The 19,343-nt window shown below is 43.0% G+C and overlaps 1 protein-coding gene across 1 annotated transcript in view; it reads left to right on the top strand.

Annotated features, from left to right (window-relative positions):
- Positions 1-19,343, top strand: part of LOC126353755 (dual specificity protein phosphatase 12-like) — a 625,942-nt gene that overhangs the window by 456,585 nt on the left and 150,014 nt on the right. The window contains exon 3 of the mRNA XM_050002810.1: positions 13,945-14,069. Within this exon, the coding sequence (XP_049858767.1) occupies positions 13,945-14,069 (125 nt within the window). The remainder of the gene's footprint in view (positions 1-13,944; positions 14,070-19,343) is intronic.

A 19,343-nucleotide genomic window follows, 5' to 3' on the forward strand; every position in this document is an offset into this window, starting at 1 on the left:
TGTGTCGTACTTGTAAAGACACATGTTCTAGCAGCACAGGTAGAATATCTCGTATGAAATCATGATAACGTGCTCCATTGAGCGTAGGAGGAGGAACATGGGGTCGAATAAAGACATCACCAACAATGCCTGCCCAATCGTTCACAGAAAATCTGTGTTGATGACGTGATTGCACAATTGCTTGCGGATTCTCGTCAGCCCACACATGTTGATTGTGAAAATTTACAATTTGATCACGTTGGAATGAAGCCTCACCCATAAAGAGAACATTTGCACTGAAATGAGGATTGACACATTATTGGATGGACCATTCGCAGAAGTGTACCCGTGGAGGCCAATCAGCTGCTGATAGTGCCTGCACACGCTGTACATGGTACGGAAACAACTGGTTCTCCCGTAGCACTCTCCATACAGTGACGTGGTCAACGTTACCTTGTACAGCAGCAACTTCTCTGACGCTGACATTAGGGTTATCGTCAACTGCACGAAAAATTGCCTCGTCCACTGCAGGTGTCGTCGTTCTAGGTCTTCCCCAGTCACGACTCATAGGCTGGAATATTCCGTGCTCCCTAAGACGCGGATCAATTGCTTCGAACGTCTTCCTGTCGGGACACCTTCGTTCTGGAAATCTGTCTCGATACAAACGTACCGCGTCACGGCTATTGCCCCGTGATAATCCATACATCAAATGAGCATCTGCCAACTACGCATTTGTAAACATTGCACTGACTGCAAAACCACGTTCGTGAGAACACTAATCTGTTGATGCTACGTACAGATGTGCTTGATGCTAGTACTGTAGAGCAATGAGTTGACGAAACTAAAATGAGCTCTAACATGGAAATTAAGCGTTTCCGGACACATCTTCACCTAAGATCTTTTCTTTATTTGAGTGTGAGGAATGTTTCCTGAAAGTTTGGCCGTACCTTTTAGTAACACCCTGTATAAATGATATGCCCTCTAGTATTATGGGTAACTCAAAAATATTTTTGTTTGCTGATGACGCTAGCTTGGTAGTAATGTTTGTTGTGTGCAACATTGACTCGGTTTCAAGTAGTGCTGTACATGACCTCAGTTCATGGCTTGTAGAAAATAAACTAACGTTAAATCACAGTAAGATTCAGTTTTTACAGTTTCTAACACACAATTCAACAAAACCTGACGTTTTAATTTCACAGAACGGGCAGCTGATTAGTGAAACTAAACAGTTCAAATTTCTGGGTGTTCTGATAGATAGTAAGCTGTCGTGGAAAGCCCACGTTCAGGATCTTGTTCAAAGACTTAATACCGCTATTTTCACTACTCGAACGATATCAAAAGTGAGTGATACTTCGACACGTAAATTAGTCTACTTTGCTTATTTTCGTTCACTTATGTCGTATGGTATTATGTTTTGGGGTAACTCTTCCCATTCTAGAAGGATATTTTTGGTTCAGGAACTGTCAGCTCGGGCAATAAGTGGTGTGAGATCACGGACCTCTTGTCGACCTCTTTTCACGAGTCTAGGTATTTTGACACTGGCCTCTCAATATGTATATTCCTTATTGTCGTTTCTTGTTACTAATATTAGTTTATTTCCAGGAATAAGCAGCTTTCACTCGGTTAATACTTGGCAGAAATCAAACCTCCATTCGGGTCGGACTTCCTTAACTCTTGTGCAAAAAGGTGTACAGTATACTGGTGCATCCATTTTCAATAAGCTGCCACTCGAATTAAAAAATCTTTGCAGTAATCCACGCGCTTTCAAATCGAAACTGAAGAATTTCCTCATGGATCACTCCTTCTATTCTGTCGAGGAGTTCCTTGAAAAATTAAGCTGATTCTTATTGTAGTGCTGCTAGTGTTTACTTAAACTTATGGACTGACTTTTTTTCAGGTTCATGAACATTTATTTTTATTTTTATCTGTTATTACTTTTATGTTGTAAGTTCATGTACTGACACATTCCATGAGCCGCCCATGGTGACCAAGCGGTTCTAAGCGCTATAGTCTGGAACCGCGCGACCGCTACGGTCGCAGGATCGAATCCTGCCTCGGGCATGTATGTGTGTGATGTCCTTAGGTTAGTTGGGTTTAATTAGTTCTAAGTTCTAGGGGACTGATGACCTTAGAAATTAAGTCCCATAGTGCTCAGAGCCATTTGAACCATTTGTTCAGTTCCATGACCTTGGAGATATGCTCCTCAATTTGGTCCTACGAAACTTGACGTGTAAATAAATAAATAAATAAATAAATAAAGTGATCGACGCCATTAGAAAAGGAGCTGTCAACAAGTCTCCAGGTATAGATGGCCTCCCCTTGGAATTTTACCGGACTTTTCAACATTTATTAGCCACCCGATGGACGGACATCTGTCGCGAACTACTATCCCCGAAAGTGCCGATCCCTGCGGCCCTCGTGGAAGGGATAATTATTCCTGTTCACAAACCGTCCGGTGGCTCACGGCTACAGGACTACCGCCCGTTGACGCTATTGAACTGCGACTTTAAGACCTTTTCTCGACTGTTGGCAGCGCGGATACACCAGACCTTATGAAACGTTATCTCACCCGATCAAACGTCATTAGGAGGCGACAGTAACATTCATACAGCACTCAGTGAATATCGTGACTTGTTCTCACTGGCGAGGACATGTCGTCTGAAGGGTGCACTGGCGACAATCGATTTCAGTCAAGCTTTCGACCGAGTGGACCACGACTATTTGGAAGCGGTGCTCCAACATATGCGGTACCCACAGCCATTCGTCACTGTAGTCATGCGACTACTCCGTGGCGCGACATCCAAGGTGATCGCCAACGGTCGACCTACGCAGCCCCTCACCATTTCTCGATCGATACGCCAAGGCTGCTCTCTGTCCACTTTACTTTACGCTGTGGCCATGGAACCACTCCTACGCGGCCTGTTCCAACGACTAACGAGTATGACGTTACGAGGCCACACTTTCCGATGTGAAGCATACGCTGACGACCTTGTGACTGTCATCCGCAACGGAGACGACACCGCTACCGCGCTGAATTGGATAGCGACATATAGCATGGCCACTGGTAGTCGTATCAACGACGCAAAATCGGTGGCGATGGACATTGGGGTCGGATTGTCTGAGGACAGTGTCACCCCCTTACCGCTCAGAGGTACTTTGAAATGTCTCGGCATTATTTTTCAAATGGCACTGAGCACTATGCGACTTAACTTCTGAGGTCATCAGTCGCCTAGAACTTAGAACTAATTAAACCTAACTAACTTAAGAACATCACACACATCCATGCCCGAGGCAGGGTTCGAACCTGCGACCGTAGCGGTCGCTCGGTTCCAGACTGTAGCGCTTAGAACCGCACGGCCACTCCGGCATTATTTTTACAGGCGATATACGACGAACTGCTGCTCACAACTTTCAACGGCTTTTACGAAATGTTCAGACTGGGATTGCCAACAACCGCTTGCGAGCCCTGGACATCGTCCAACTAACTCAGTATGTAAACGCACATTTAGCGTCACGCATTCCGAACATCGCCCAGGTATTACCTATACCAGTGATGTTAGCTCGCCGTATACTTGCGGCTGTTGGGTCCTTCGTGAGTTCAGGAATGCTTTTCACGATCAAATATGACACTCTCACCCTTCCCCCGGATCGGGGAGGACTTGGCCTTCATCACGTTCATGACAGAGCGTTCGCCCTATTTGTGAGCACGTTAGTCAAACTATGGCGCCGCCGTCCGGACAGTCTGACCAGTTTGTTAATAGAAGAACTTGCACCGCCCTCCCTGTTGCCACCTGTTCCGATACACCACGTCCCCTCCTCGCTCTTCTACATCGGTGTCTTTTACCTCGAACTCAGTTACGTTCGACTTGCCTTGCCAGCGACTCAACTGGTGACGGCAAAGACGGTTTATCGGGTCCTGCAACATGGACGACCCGATAACGTCGCGGAGAGGAGGCACCCGAACGTCAACTGGCGAGTAGTGTGGAGGACAATTCACCACGTAACACTGGACACTGACGTCACGGCGATTTGGTATATCACTGTCAACGGCAAGCAGCTGTGGCGTTCAATACAACGATGAACACCGTCTTAGATGCGGCGAGTCTACGGCAGTGTGGCACTTAGTGAGGCAAATGTCAGCATACTTACTTCGAGTAACACCGAATAATATCGACCCCAAGACGAGACGTATTACCCACGCACGAAAACTAATGTCATGACGCGGCTTCGTGGACATGCAGTGCATTATTTGTTTCAAGACGGCACTAAGGACACTTTAGACTTTGGAACTATTTGCAGGAACGACATTACGAGATCCTCCGTAACCCAAAGTATCGACAATATTTTTCCAATTATTTGTGGAGTGCGTTCCACAACCTTTCACGTAGCTCGAACATCACGGGTAAGAGAAGCTAAAATTACGATGGTAGAAAACTACACGGACAGCAGATGGAGAGTTTCGTCGTGAACCCTCGCACTCTATAGCAGTATTTGCCCCGTTTCCTCTTTTTGTCCCCGGTGCGGAAAGATCTTCGCAGTTTTTGTTTCTCATCCGGTACAAGGTGGTACGGATTCCGCCCTTAGGTTTTGTTTCATGGTTTCCCTAGCCCCGCACTTTGCTCTCCTTCTTTATGCCTTTTGCTGCAATATAAGCATGTTTTTAGTTATGTGCGTCACCAACTCGACGCAACGAGTGTACTTACTAGTTTTCAGTTACTTACTGTTAAAATAAATAAATAAATAAATAAACAAATAAAATAACAAAAGAAATTTACAATAATACACCAACTGCATCCTGTGTACCACATCCCCAGGATGGGAGGGAAGAGGCATCGTGGCCAGGCCTGAGGTTGCGACCCCAGCCCACCTTGCCTCCGCCACCCCACTACCTGATCCATCTCTCAAAAAAAAAAAGAAAAAAAGAAAAAAAAGGGTCAGCGGGAGAGACTGTTTCAGGGCCCGGGTTCGATTTCCGGCTGGATCGGAGATTTTTTCTGCTCTGGGATTTGGTGTTGTGCTGTCCTAATTATCATCATTTCATCCCCATCGACCATCGACGCCCAAGTCGCCGAAGTGGCGTCAGATCGAAAGACTTGCACCAGGCGAATGGTCTACCCGACGGGAGGCCCCAGTCACACGACATTTCTTTTTCTTATCGAGAGAGATAAATGATCGTCAAATAAACGTAAATACAGCCGAATCTCACTGGTTCAGTGTCATAAGCCACAACTTATTGACGAAGAAATACTTCCGAAAATACGCACGCAGGTAGTTGTATATAAACAGCTTAATACGCTGTTCAGTTGTTGGACTGGACAGAAGGCAAGAAAGCAGCAATCACAGTTGAAAATATGCGTCATCTTTCATTTAAATGAAAGCCAGCAATCTTATGACTTCAGCAAAATAGCTTTTAAAAACAAGTAAGAGCTTAAACAACTTGCCGAATATTAATAGGAAATGAGATTAGCAACGGACTTGAACAAAAGATCTTTTACACAATTAAGAAACTATGAAATTTGTCAAACATTAACAGGTATCTGAAGTTGGTCAAAAGCCTTAATATTTACAAAAAATTTTAGTTGACTTTTAAATATAATATCTTAAATGATTGCAACAAATGTGGTAACAACAACAGGAACACAAGCAATGCTTCACGTTCGTTGGTGACATAAGTTTAGAACCAGAATAAGTTATACAGACACAGGAGGGATAACCCGAGGAAAAGGGTGGGCGGTGTGAACTCGCCACCCACGGGTGTGCTGGAGGGTGGAGCAGTTCCTGCACAACGTGAACTACAACAGACTAAGAACGAACCTTAGAAAACTATAACAGTACTCTGCTTTACAAAGGGCGACACATATTTTATTATATTACCATTTAAGTGTCAAAAATAAATAAAACATCTGCCCAATCAACGAATATGGTGATAAGCAACAACTGGCTAGAACTCTGATTACAGTAATGAGAAAACCTATAAGGCTTAGTGTCTCCAAAATTAACGCGCTAACAGTTACTTGTATTAATTATTCAGCAGGAACAGTAATTAAACATTATTTTGAAATGGAAGGAAATTCAAATTCGCTGACTTCTAATATGTTTTGCAGTAAGACACTAGCCATAAGTAAGGAAGCGGACAGCTCTTACTAAGGTAAGGGTCACTATTTCAAATAGCTAAGGAACCGAATCACAGATGTCAAATTTGGTTTACCAGGCTACTCGTAACAACTTAAGTGAAAAGTACATTCTTATTTTACCAGACTTTACCATAGAAAATGGCGGGTCAGCTTACAATCCAACCAAAATGTTTTAAAAATGCTTCACTAAAATAATTACAGTGAAAAGGCACTCTGGTTAGATTCACCCCACCAAAATGTTTTACAAATGCTTAACTAAAATGATTACAGTGAAAAAGCACTCAGACTTCACCGTATTTAAAAGCGATTGGTTGATCGACGCGAGCCGGTACGGCTCAGCTAAAATAGAGAGAATATAAACGACGCTGCTTATTTCTTTACTTGTGAAACGGTATCATTACCGTCATGGTCTAATCTTCTATCCATGTTCCATATGGAATAACGGAACTTGGATAGAAGACTGGACCATGTCGGTAATTATTCCATTTCATAAGAAAGAAAATTCACAGCGTTGTGAAAACAGCAGAAGTATTTTATTAATTTCACTTGCCAGCAAGATTCTTCTAAATGTCATCTATGAACCCCTGAGAACCTATTTAGGTCACCAGACCAAGCTGCGTTTGTGCGTAATAAAGCAACACGGGAGCAGAAGGCAAATATGGTTTCGTTTTTTAGTTTTGGTCGATTTCTATTGCACTAATTTCGCTTCCAATTCTAAAAAACTAAGTTACAAATAATATAAACTATACTATCCACACTCATGGGATATCGTATTCACGTGTAGTTTGCTGTCCGCTCACACAGAGCATAACAAACATGAGCTGGAGTGTCGTGACTACCACTGTTTCGCCAGAGTAAGGATACACCTCAACGACCCCATCGACACAGAGTGGTGCCAGCCTGATTAAATCAACAGAAACAGTGAGAGCCTTAGCACAATATAACTCTCACGTTATTTGATGATAATAATACTGATACATATATACATTATATGGTTCTACTACGAAAACCGTCAATGAGACAGAAGGATTTGGTCACCAAAAAATTCTTTAAGCTCGTTTTAAACTTTACTTTACTACTAGCTAAACTTTTATGGCTACTGGAAAGTTACTGAAATGTTCGTTCCTGAATAATGAAAATTTTTCTAGGCCAATGTGTCTGTAAATCTTTATTTAGATTATTTTTATTTCTAGAGCCGATTCAATAATTTGAGCTGTGGCTTTGGAAAAAAGCGATTTACGACAGGTTTCATTAATGATTAAGCATATTCGGAAGTAGTAGTATTCCCAGTTCCTTACACATACCTCTACAGGACGTTCTTTAAATTACACTACAAGGAGATCGTGTTACAAGTTTTTGGAAGAAGGTGCTGATAGGGTGTCTCTCGGATTTTGATGAGGTTACAAAAAATGGGAGTAGCTGACGCTCACGCATATTCACCTTACACTAATATGCGGTGAACGTGAAATTTATGTATGCAGCTAGCAAAGTAAGTGTCTGTTTATAGCGCCCAAAGCTTACATTTCTACCGACTGCACTGATATCAACAGTGAGGGCATGTTCAGCTCTTTGTTACTTCGGTTTATTCGTATATAAAAAAATCGTGATGGTTACAGTACAAGTGTTCTGCAGGGAGCAAAATAGTCAAACCGATGTACGTGGTAACCAGTTGTGCTACTGTGTGTGTGTGTGTGTGTGTGTGTGTGTGTGTGTGTGTGTGTGTGTGTGTAAAATCGTCAACCTGATCGTCGTCGTAAACGGTGGTGCTACTGTGTGTGTGTGTCAAAGTATCCCCTGCTCCCATTCCCACCAGAAATGTTTGGGTGTTTGATAACTTAGTCTTTTGGGCCGAATTGTTTTCATGTGTATAAATGTGTGACCAGAAGTGCAAAGATTCGAGTTCGATCCTTGCGAGGTTTTGGGATTTTCCCGAAAGCCGCTGTGACTTACAACTGACCGTATCGCACGGTGATTGGATTACACGTCAATCCGTGTATACCACAAAACTAGTTTGATTACTTGGTCCACAAGTTAGAGGGAGGCGAAAACATAGTGCTTTCCACAGAACTGTAAGCTACTAAACAGTATGTTAGTTACGCAGTAAAATGCCTATTCCATTCATAATGTCCATATTTATATTGCTTTTGTTGTTGTTTTATTTTAGTTTTTAGTCCAATGACTGGTTTGATGAAGCTCTCCAAGCCAAGCTAGTCCGTCTTCTGCATAAGTACTGTCACCTATATAGATTTGAACTTGCTTACTGTATTCATGACTTGTTCTCATCCTACAATTCCCCCCATCCTCCCCCTCCTCCCCCTCCTCCCCCTCCTCCCCCTCCTCCCCCTCCCCCCCCCCCCCCCCCGCCCACCTCGCACCCACTCTTCCATCCATTTCCAGTTTAGCTATTCTTGATGCCTCAGAAGGTTTCCTACAAATCAATCCCTTCTCTCAATCAAATTCTGCCATTAAGAATTTTTAACGTCCAGCTCGGTTCGATACGTCCACGTTGCTTATCCAGTCTACCAGTCTAGAGTGTAGCATTCTTTTGTAACACCCCTATTCTCCTCTCGACTGTTTATGGTCCACACCCATTTAATGCTATACCCCACAAAATTATCATCATAAAAGAGCTTAAACTTATATTGAATGTTGATACACCCTGATGAACCAAAAGTATAACCCCTTCCCACTGCGATACTGAATACCGCCCTGTGGCGATGCGTGCACGTGACGTGGCAAGGAAAGTATTAAAGTAGAGAAGAACGAATGGCTAATAAGTTCAGAGACTATACGGTCCGCAAATAGCTTCCGAGCTGTATGAGTGGCTCGAAGACTTCATCGGAAATGGAAACCAGTACGTTGTGCGAGTGTTCATCAGAGACAAGGGTATCGCCACGAGCGCCCCAGGAAAGCGTTATAGGACCGCCCTTATTCTTTGTATACATAAATGATCTGGCGGACAGGATGAGCATCAATCTGCGGCTGTTTGCTGATGATACTGTGGTTTACGGGCAGTGTTGTCGTAACTGACCGTAGGAGGATACAACATGACTTAGAATTCCTCGTTGGTGTAATGTATGGCAGCTTGCTTTAAATGTCTAAAAATGTAAGCTAATGCGGATGAGTCGGAAAAACAATTCAGCATTAGCAATGTCCTTCAGATATCTGGGCGTAACGTTGCAGAGCGATATGAAATGGAACGAGTACCCCTACAGTGGTAGGGAAGGCGAATGGGCCACTGCGGTTTATTTTGAGAATTTTATGAAAGTGTGTTTCATTTGTAAAAGAAACCACGTATAGAACACTTGTTACGATCCGTTCTCGAGTACTACTCGGGTGTTTAGGATCCCCACCGGGTCAGATTAAAGGGAGACATTGAAGCAATTCAAAAGCCTGCTAATAGATTTGTTACCGGTTGGCTCGATCAACATTAACATGGAGATGCATCGTGAAATCAAATGAGAATCCCTGGAAGGAAGAAGACGTTGTTTTCGCGAAACGTTACACAGAAAATTTAGAAAACCTGCAATTGAAGCTGATTGCAGAACGATTTTACTGCCGCCGTTTCGCGTACGGACCACGAGGGTAAGACATGAGAAAGTAGGGCTCATATGGAGGCAAATAGAACCTGAAAAGGAAGAGACTGGTATTACTACAAGTTTTCATAGTATGTATGTAGATGTAGATTAAAAGGGAAATCCACTGACATTAGCATCTTTCACAAAGAGTAGATTATTATGACCTGACGTCTGTGAATGAGCATCCTGCATTCGGTGAAGCATCGACGAAAAGTTGAAGGTCGTTGAGACCACAAGCAGCCGACAACGTGTTCTGTGTCCATGTCTCAGCACAGAATGTGGATACCAGAGGCTTGCTCGCTCTGTAACGTAGAATAGACAGCGATCTATGGGATATCTCACGAGATGGTAGCCGTGCTGGCGCAGCTAGAAGTGTTTCGGATCACACCATTCAGCCCCCATATGAACATGGGGCTCCGCACCTCCCTATGTTTTCGAATTTTGACCCAACTATTACAGAGTGTACGGCATAATCAAGACTGAACCGTGAATCAATGGAAAGGTGTCATGTGGTCTGATGAATCAGGTTTCTTGCTATGCCAGGTCGATCCACAATTTTTAGTGCCTCATTTCCTAAGTTAATTCCTTCAGTATTACTTTATTTTACTATTCTGCTTTACCTTTTTTATACTTCTACATCTACATCTACATGACTACTCTGCAATTCACATTTAAGTGCTTGGAAGAGGGTTCGTCGAACCACAATCATACTATCTCTCTACTATTCCCCTCCCGAACAGCGAGCGGGAAAAACGAACACCTAAACCTTTCTGTTCGAGCTCTGATTTCTCTTATTTTATTTTGATTATCATTCCTACCTATGTAGGTTGGGCTCAACAAAATATTTTCGCATTCGGAAGAGAAAGTTGGTGACTGAAATTTCGTAAGAAGGTCTCGCCGCGACGAAAAACGTCTATGCTGTAATGACTTCCATCCCAACTCGTGTATCATATCTGCCACACTCTCTCCCCTATAACGCGATAATACAAAACGAGCTGCCCTTTTTTGCACCCTTTCGATGTCCTCCGTCAATCCCACCTGGTAAGGATCCCACACCGCGCAGCAATATTCTAACAGAGGACGAACGAGTGTAGTGTAAGCTGTCTCTTTAGTGGACTTGTTGCATCTGCTAAGTGTCCTGCCAATGAAACGCAACCTTTGGCTCGCTTTCCCGACAATATTATCTATGTGGTCCTTCCAACTGAAGTTGTTCGTAATTTTAACACCCAGGTACTTAGTTGAATTGACAGCCTTGAGAATTGTACTATTTATCGAGTAATCGAATTCCAAAGGATTTCTTTTGGAACTCATGTGGATCATCTCACACTTTTCGTTATTTAGCGTCAACTGCCACCTGACACACCATACAGCAATCTTTTCTAAATCGCTTTGCAGCTGATACTGGTCTTCGGATGACCTTACTAGACGGTAAATTACAGCATCATCTGCGAACAGTCTAAGAGAACTGCTCAGATTGTCACCCAGGTCATTTATATAGATCAGGAACAGTAGAGGTCCCAGGACGCTTCCCTGGGGAACACCTGACATCACTTAAGTTTTACTCGATGATTTGCCGTCTATTACTACGAACTGCGACCTTCCTGACAGGAAATCACGAATCCAGTCGCACAACTGAGACGATACCCCATAGCTCCGCAGCTTGATTAGAAGTCGCTTGTGAGGAACGGTGTCAAAAGCTTTCCGGAAATCTAGAAATACGGAATCAACTTGAGATCCCCTGTCGATAGCGGCCATTACTTCGTGCGAATAAAGAGCTAGCTGCGTTGCACAAGAGCGATGTTTTCTGAAGCCATGCTGATTACGTGTCAATAGATCGTTCCCTTCGAGGTGGTTCATAATGTTTGAATACAGTATATGCTCCAAAACCCTACTGCAAACCGACGTCAATGATATAGGTCTGTAGTTAAATGGATTACTGCTACTACCCTTCTTGAACACTGGTGCGACCTGCGCAATTTTCCAATCTGTAGGTACAGATCTATCGGTGAGCGAGCGGTTGTATATGAGTGCTAAGTAGGGAGCTATAGTATCAGCGTAATCTAAAAGGAACCTAATCGGTATACAATCTGGACCTGAAGACTTGCCCGTATTAAGCGATTTGAGTTGCTTCGCAACCCCTAAGGTATCTACTTCTAAGAAACTCATGCTAGCAGATGTTCGTGTTTCAAATTCTGGAATATTCCATTCGTCTTCCCTGGTGAAGGAATTTCGGAAAACTGCGTTGAATAACTCCGCTTTAGCGGCACAGTCGTCGATAACAGTACCATCGGCACTGCGCAGCGAAGGTATTGACTGCGTCTTGCCGCTTGTGTACTTTACATACGACCAGAATTTCTTCGGATTTTCTACCAAATTTCGAGACAATGTTTCGTTGTGGAACCTATTAAAGGCATCTCGCATCGAAGTACGTGCCAAATTTCGCGCGTCTGTAAATTTTAGCCCATCTTCGGGATTTCGCGTTCTTCTGAACTTCGCATGCTTTTTCCGTTGCCTCTGCAACAGCGTTCGGATGTTGATGTTCATAACCTCTTTTGAAGGCTCTGTCCCTTTCTTCTTCTGATCTTCCAAGGTTTTTGACAAAATTATTTTGTCATGGGCAAACCTTAAAGTTTTTATTATTTCTCCGTGAATCATCGTTGACTTCCTGTACGTCTTAAAGAGAGACTGAATGACAAAGGTGATACGCTATAATCAATTCACTCTTTTCCCAAATACTGCCTAAATTTCCTGTCGTTCTATTCGAATAACCGAAGTCTGTTTTCTGCACAAATTGTAGATAGCCCCCCGCTCTCAGCATTACCTCATAATTATAAAGAATGTAGTCCGTATTTAAAGTTATTAATAGGAAACAACATACGCGCAGACACACTAATTTCTTTTATGTATTCTCTTTCAGGAGCACTGATTCAGAGCACTGGGTGAATACTTTTATATTTAATATAATATTTCCTTTATGTCCTATAATCATAACAAATAGCAAATGTTAATTTCATTTGTAGTGCTCTGTTAATATTGTCATATTACATTTCGTTTCTCTTGTGATGGTACGTTTCTACAGATACACTATATGAGATTTTTACATCCACTTTGATGAAAAACTTAACAGAATAAAAAATCCGCTCCAGTTGCCAGTTATTTCTTATTTATTTTCACTAGTCCGTCTTGATCACATAGATTCCTTTACACTTTATGACCGGTTTCGGCTTATCGCCATCTTCGGATCTGTTGTAAATATTATACTGGCATTCATAAAAGTTGTATGTTACGTAACCAGGCCAATGGCTGTATTTTATATTATTTGTACTTTTTATGGGTTTCAAGTATGAGTAATTTCACATACAGAATATCAGTATATGTTTTTAATGACAGACGCTCGTTTAGCCAAGAGGGAATTTTTTTAACTAAAGGCAATGCATATCGCATATTAATCTTTATATTAGCGGCACTGGTTTACTATGAACTCTGGCTAAAGTGCCCTCTGCTGGCATTAGGTTTTTGCATTAATACTGGCGCAATCTAAGTATTAGCAAGCACATGTTTAACTTGACGATGATTTATATCAGAATATTTTAACGGTATGTATGTCTGCCACACATGGCAATAAATATTTTATATTTTATATTTCATGCATTACTAAGACATATATAGGTTTAATCTTAACTAATTGAACCTGGTGGCTTACACAATATTTATATTTACAACAAATCTGAAAATGGCCATAAGCCGAAACTGGCATAAAGTGTAAAGAAATCTGTGTGATTAAGACGAACTTGTGAAAATAAAAGTGCTATAAATAAAATGATCACGGACTCATATACAGACTTCATGTCTCCAGTTGATAAATTTCTTATTTACTGCACGACCGATTTGGAAGCCTAAAGTTTCGTCTTGACGTGCCAGCAAAGAATTATGGAAACACAAATGTGTGGCGATTATTATATTTTCATAATTCTTTGGTGGCACCCGAAGACAAAGTCTTACGCCTCAAAACCGGTGGTGCAATAAATTAGAAATCACTGGTAACTGAAGCTGATTTTTTGGTTCTATTGACATGTTGCTGAGTTGATGTTCGCCTGATCAAATGTCTTGTTCATAAAAAACCCTTTCCTTGCATCAACTCAAAGCCACGAATCCCACATCTATACTGTTTCTTTCGGTTGTTAATGAAACGTGACTAAGTGGTCTACATGTAGAGGACAGAGGAGAGTGAGACGGCGCCCCGTGTGTTGCAGGACAAGCACTACCTGTGCGTGATGGCGTCGGACACACCGGACCAGAACCTGACGCAGTACTTCTCGCTGTGCAACGACTTCATCCACGCGGCCAGGCTGCGCGGCGGTAACGTCCTCATCCACTGGTGCGTCCTGCAGCCGGCCCGCTCTTCCAGAAATACTACCAACTAAGACGCTTTCCCCTAGCAGCAGTCTCGCAAGCACTGTATGCGTGCAGCTTCTCCACGCATTTCACACACACACTCACGAGTAACTGTGTAAGTACAAACTTACCTAGTGGCGTGTGGCGACCCGAGACTTCCTGATGCCTGTGGTGGTGCGTACCGCGACATGAACTGCTGCCCACGATACATGAAGAGTGCTAAGACAGTTGGCAAATTCTGCGACAGCTAAATTGTTGAGAAGCCTTCTGCTCCATGGTCGCCAAACAACTGGCCGTGACGCACGAAGATCGGTAGGGATGTACGCAAAGTGTTGCAGAGCCATCCTACTCTATGACCACCTAACCGCTGCTTATGGTACACAAATACTGGAAGGAAATTAGGCAAATTCCGAGATAATCAGTGCATTGAGAATACATGCGACACATGACTGGTTGAGAAATGTGCAAATTACAAGACAGAAAAAGGGGTCGGGGTGCCATTCTGCTACGTGATCACTAAACAACTGACTGCGACATAAAACGACTAATAGGAAGTAGGACGATTCCGAGACAGAATTTGGGAGCCATCTTGATCCATTCTGAAGCTGCCCGCAACTCTTGAAGGTTGGTAGCGAAACAGGAAAATTCTGAGACAATAAATGCGTTAAGGAACTTCCCTGGTCCAAGACTGCTCAGCTGTTACATGTGGTGGATGAAGATGGGTAGGAAAATATGCAAATTCCGAGGCAGAGAAAGAGTTGGGAAGCCATTCTGCTCTATGATTGCTGAACAACAGACCGTGACTCACAATGACTGCTTGGAAAATAGGCTGATTCCTGGACAGTGATAGCACTGGGGATCCATCCTGATGCTCCACGCAAATCTTAAAGACTGGTAGGAAAATATGCAAATTCTGAGGCAGTAAAGGGTATGGGGAACTTCCCTGATCCATGAACGCTCGACTGCTACATGTGACACATGAAGACTAGCAGAAAAATATGCAAATTGTGAGACAGGGAAAGCTCTGGGGAGCCATCATGCTCCATGATCACTAAACAACTCATCGTGACACAGCAAGACTAATAGGGAAATAGGCGGATACCGAGACAGTGATAGCACTGGGGAGCCATCCTGATGCTGCCCACAACTCTTGAAGATTGGTAGGAAAACAGGCAAATTTCAAGCCAATGAATGCGTTGAGAAACGTCCTTGATCTATGGCCACTCAACTGGTGCATGCGGCACATGTAGACTGGTAGTAAAATATTCAGATTCCGCAACAGAGAAAGAGCTAGGGGGCCATCCTACGCCATGACCACAAAAGAACTTAATGTGACACACGAAGACTCTTCAGAATACAGGCTGATTCTGAGGCAGCGATAGCGTTAGGAGGTCATGACCGCTCAACTGCTATCCACGTGAAGATTGGTAAGAAAGTAAGTGAATTCCGAGACAGCGAAAGCACTGGAGGGTCATCCTGATCCATAACCACTTAGCTACTGCCCATGTCACGTCGAAATTGGAGGGAAGGCAGGCAGTATGTTAGACAGTGAAACTGATGGGGAACCAACTTGATCCATTACCACTTAACTACTGCTAATGGCTCTTGGATATTAGAAGGAAGATAGACAATACGCGCGACAGCGAAAGTGCTGGGGGAGCCGTCCTGCTCCACAGCCACTCAACTTACGTTCGCAGAGAAGGAAAGCTGATACGAGCGTAGGTAAATACAAAAGCAGCGAAAGTATTGGGAAGCCATCCTGATCCATGGCTACACAACTGCGCCTCACCGTATACGAAAACTGGTAGATGGGCACGCAGATTAGAGATTAATGTAGCGATGATTGCAACATCGTTAGAGATCGAATTGTAGTATTGTGGGAGAGTGCAGAATGTAATTGGCGGTGTCTTTTTCAATGAAACCCTCCTGTGATGCGCCTTAATTGATTTGAACGAACCACGAAAAATCTGTAACCTTGCTGAATACACGAGACTTTGAACTATTTCGAAGTGTGCTGAAGTCGCGGGATGGCATCCCAGATGAGTACAGTAGGACTGGAATCAGGTGCTTTAGAGAGCGACGCTGGTCCCCACTGGAGCTATGCTGTGGTTCATTATCTTTTTGAGTGTACAAGTCGCCTTTAGCACGCTATATACAACGCACGAGGTCGGGTTTGGACAGCATGTTATGTGTCGGTTGCCAACGAGTGATAATGGCAGACGTATCATAAGTCTGTTTCATCCTGTATGGCATTAGCCCTGTCGGTGTCTCCAAGCCCTATTCCATGCAGTGATGAGAGCATGTGTGTGGAGCGCTGGTATCTGCACTCTATAGTGGAGTTCTGCATCGTACGGCTTTCCACTAGATGGTGGTTTTTCCCAAATCTCGCACTCACGATACAACGCTAACACACATAAAAGGACCACTGCCTGCACGTCCTCAGTAATGGAGTGCCATATGGGTCGGTTATACACAAGCCGATCACGATCGAATGTGCTGATGTATAACTTCTTGCCCATCCTGCACCCTGGCGGCCAATGCAAGATCTGAGGATATCACAGGCACGTAACACTTGCATTGGCAACAGGACCGATCTCCCTCTAATGCATCAGCTGTCCTCAATTCATTTTCGCAAGAGCGTATCATGTGACTGCCGTGCTGTCGTGCTACCTTCCTTTCAAACTCCATTTTAAACCCACGTCACCAACTAGCAGGACTATTGGCGCACAGAAGAAAATCGAAAGTTGCCCAAAACCCTGACGGGTCAAACTTCACTGCGTTCATCCTTCAAGAAACCTTTTCTGAAGCCACACGCAATGCTGTGTAGGGTATGTCAGCCGAGGTCGCGTGCCTTGATTGCTGTTTCATTGAGGGCGCAGTTTACAGGCGAGAAAAAGGAGAAAGGCAAAATAAAAGGGGAAGAAGCAGGGGGAAGTGGGAAGGAGAAAAAGAAGACAGGAATGGATTGGTACTAAACTGGGAATTAGGCGGAGATGTATCAAAGGAAAATTTTAGGAGTTTCGTACTGGGCCGTTTTGAGCTCTTCTCAACTGAAGGTTTTAACGGTTTTTCCCTTCATGGATGTAAATCTCAAAATTTAGGCATTCATTGCTGTGGAGTGGGCTGACATTTGCAACGTAACTCATGGATTAAACGATACAATTATATACTGTTTTTCTATAGTTAACAGAAGCGATCCTCTCTGCAAAATATTTTACTTGGAAGAGACTCCGTGCATATAGAAGATCAGCGACACATGCCATTTTTCACAGACTGTGTTACATGTTTTTCTTTTATTTGGAACAATTATGCTTCCAATTCATAAAATCCTGTTCTATTTCTGTCATAGCGCAGTATCCCAAGGACTCATTAGCAGTTGTGCTCAAAGACAGTCATGCATTTTTTTATCCTGCTGCAGCCAAATGATAATTGCATACTTTAGTCCACTGAAGAATGCTATTATCCTTTGGCTGCCTGTTAGTTTGTTTGGTTCTGTCAGGCGTTTACACGTTACCTTTAAGAAATTTCAGTTTGTCTTTCACAACAATGTTAGAAATACTAAACAATCTGTCTTGTTTCACACATGGTTGTGTTGATCATTTCCATTTGAACCAGTGTTCGCTGATTAACTGAAACGTGGAAAAGCAGAGTCTTTGCAAGTAACCAGTACCAGCTGGAGTTTTTGAGCTTTTATTATGTAGATAGTTTTCTCTACAAAAATCCACCTGTTTCCTGTGACTTGCACTCGGGAGTTGTCCTGATGATCACTAAAAAGCGGACAATACTTTTTGGTTCTCACATGCGGACGATAAGACATGCTCAGTAGTTTATGCAAGGTCTGCAGGAGCTAAACATGATCGATCACGTTAGATATCTCTTTACTTTTCTCTGCAGGAATTTTCATACCGGGTGTTACCTATAAGCGAGTTATGCAGCAGGGTGTCGCATATCTTGTCTGTGGTGTGAGTCATAAAGGTAACAACATTAACGTACTATTTTTCGAACGTAGTGACATGGTGATTCTGACACGGGACCAGCATTTTGGACGATCAGGTCTGAGATTCCTTTCTGGACACGCAGGAACTCTGAAGTCTGGAAGAATGGACACTTTCGATCCCCATACGTGCTCAACGCAAGCTCTCTCTCCGTCCCTAATGGCTGCAATATCGATAGAAAGTTACTCCCAAGTCGACATACCTTCTTTCAGATATTTTGAATATTATTTGCATCTGCGCATTCACATCAATCTCAATAATGTTTCACAGGCTGAGAGCGACTTAATCCTCCTTATCAATTGGCAGATTCATCATTCTATGTCACGCAAGTGTTCTTCATATTTTTGAGTATATTATCGCTGACAGCTGCCTACCTGCCAAAGTTATAAATGGTCTGTTTGCGATTACTGTAAATGTATAATGTGGGCTTAGCTTTCCCCACACTTACTATATCTTTCATTACTGGACTAAGAGGAAATTCCTTATTATTTGACTACCAAATGTAATATTCCTCACAGAAAGTTAGACAGGTTCCTGTGTTACAGATTGGATGTAAAGATTGAAACCGGCCTTGCTCTCATCGTATTAAAAATAGGCAGCTATAGGGGTGTATTCAAATGGCTCTGAGCACTATGCGACTTAACTTCTGAGGTCATCAGTCGCCTAGAACTTAGAACTAATTAAACCTAACTAACCTAAGGACATCACACACATCCATGCCCGAGGCAGGATTCGAACCTGCGACCGTAGCGGTCGCTCGGTTCCAGACTGTAGCTTCCAGAACCGCACGGCCACTCCGGCCGGCAGGGGTGTCTTAATCTGTGCCTAATGTATAGGCATGCTTGTGTGTCTGACACATATATAAATTTCTTCTTAAGCTTATGCCACTAACGTTTCCTGGTGCGAAAACAGTGTTTATTCTTAACATTTAGAATAATAATAAGACGCAGACAGTACAAGTTGATTCAAGCTACGCCTCAGTGATACTGCACGTAAATCGTTGCCTCATCCAACAAAAACCCCGTTACTGCTCTCTTCTGTGAATCTAGGCAGTAAAAATTTCGTGGATGTATTGAAACGAAATGATGAGCTTAGACAGACGGTTATCAATGTTTTCAAAGTAACTGCTCTATCTGTTGACATTGTTTTAAATGCAATGGTTTACACTTTTTAAATATTTTTGAAACGTCATGATTTGGCGCATTAGCTAGTATAGGTTATGTATTTTTTTTTAAATATGTGATAACTGCTTTACATGTGAC

Source organism: Schistocerca gregaria, chromosome 3 (assembly GCF_023897955.1).
Source record: "Schistocerca gregaria isolate iqSchGreg1 chromosome 3, iqSchGreg1.2, whole genome shotgun sequence".
Lineage (NCBI taxonomy): Eukaryota > Metazoa > Arthropoda > Insecta > Orthoptera > Acrididae > Schistocerca > Schistocerca gregaria.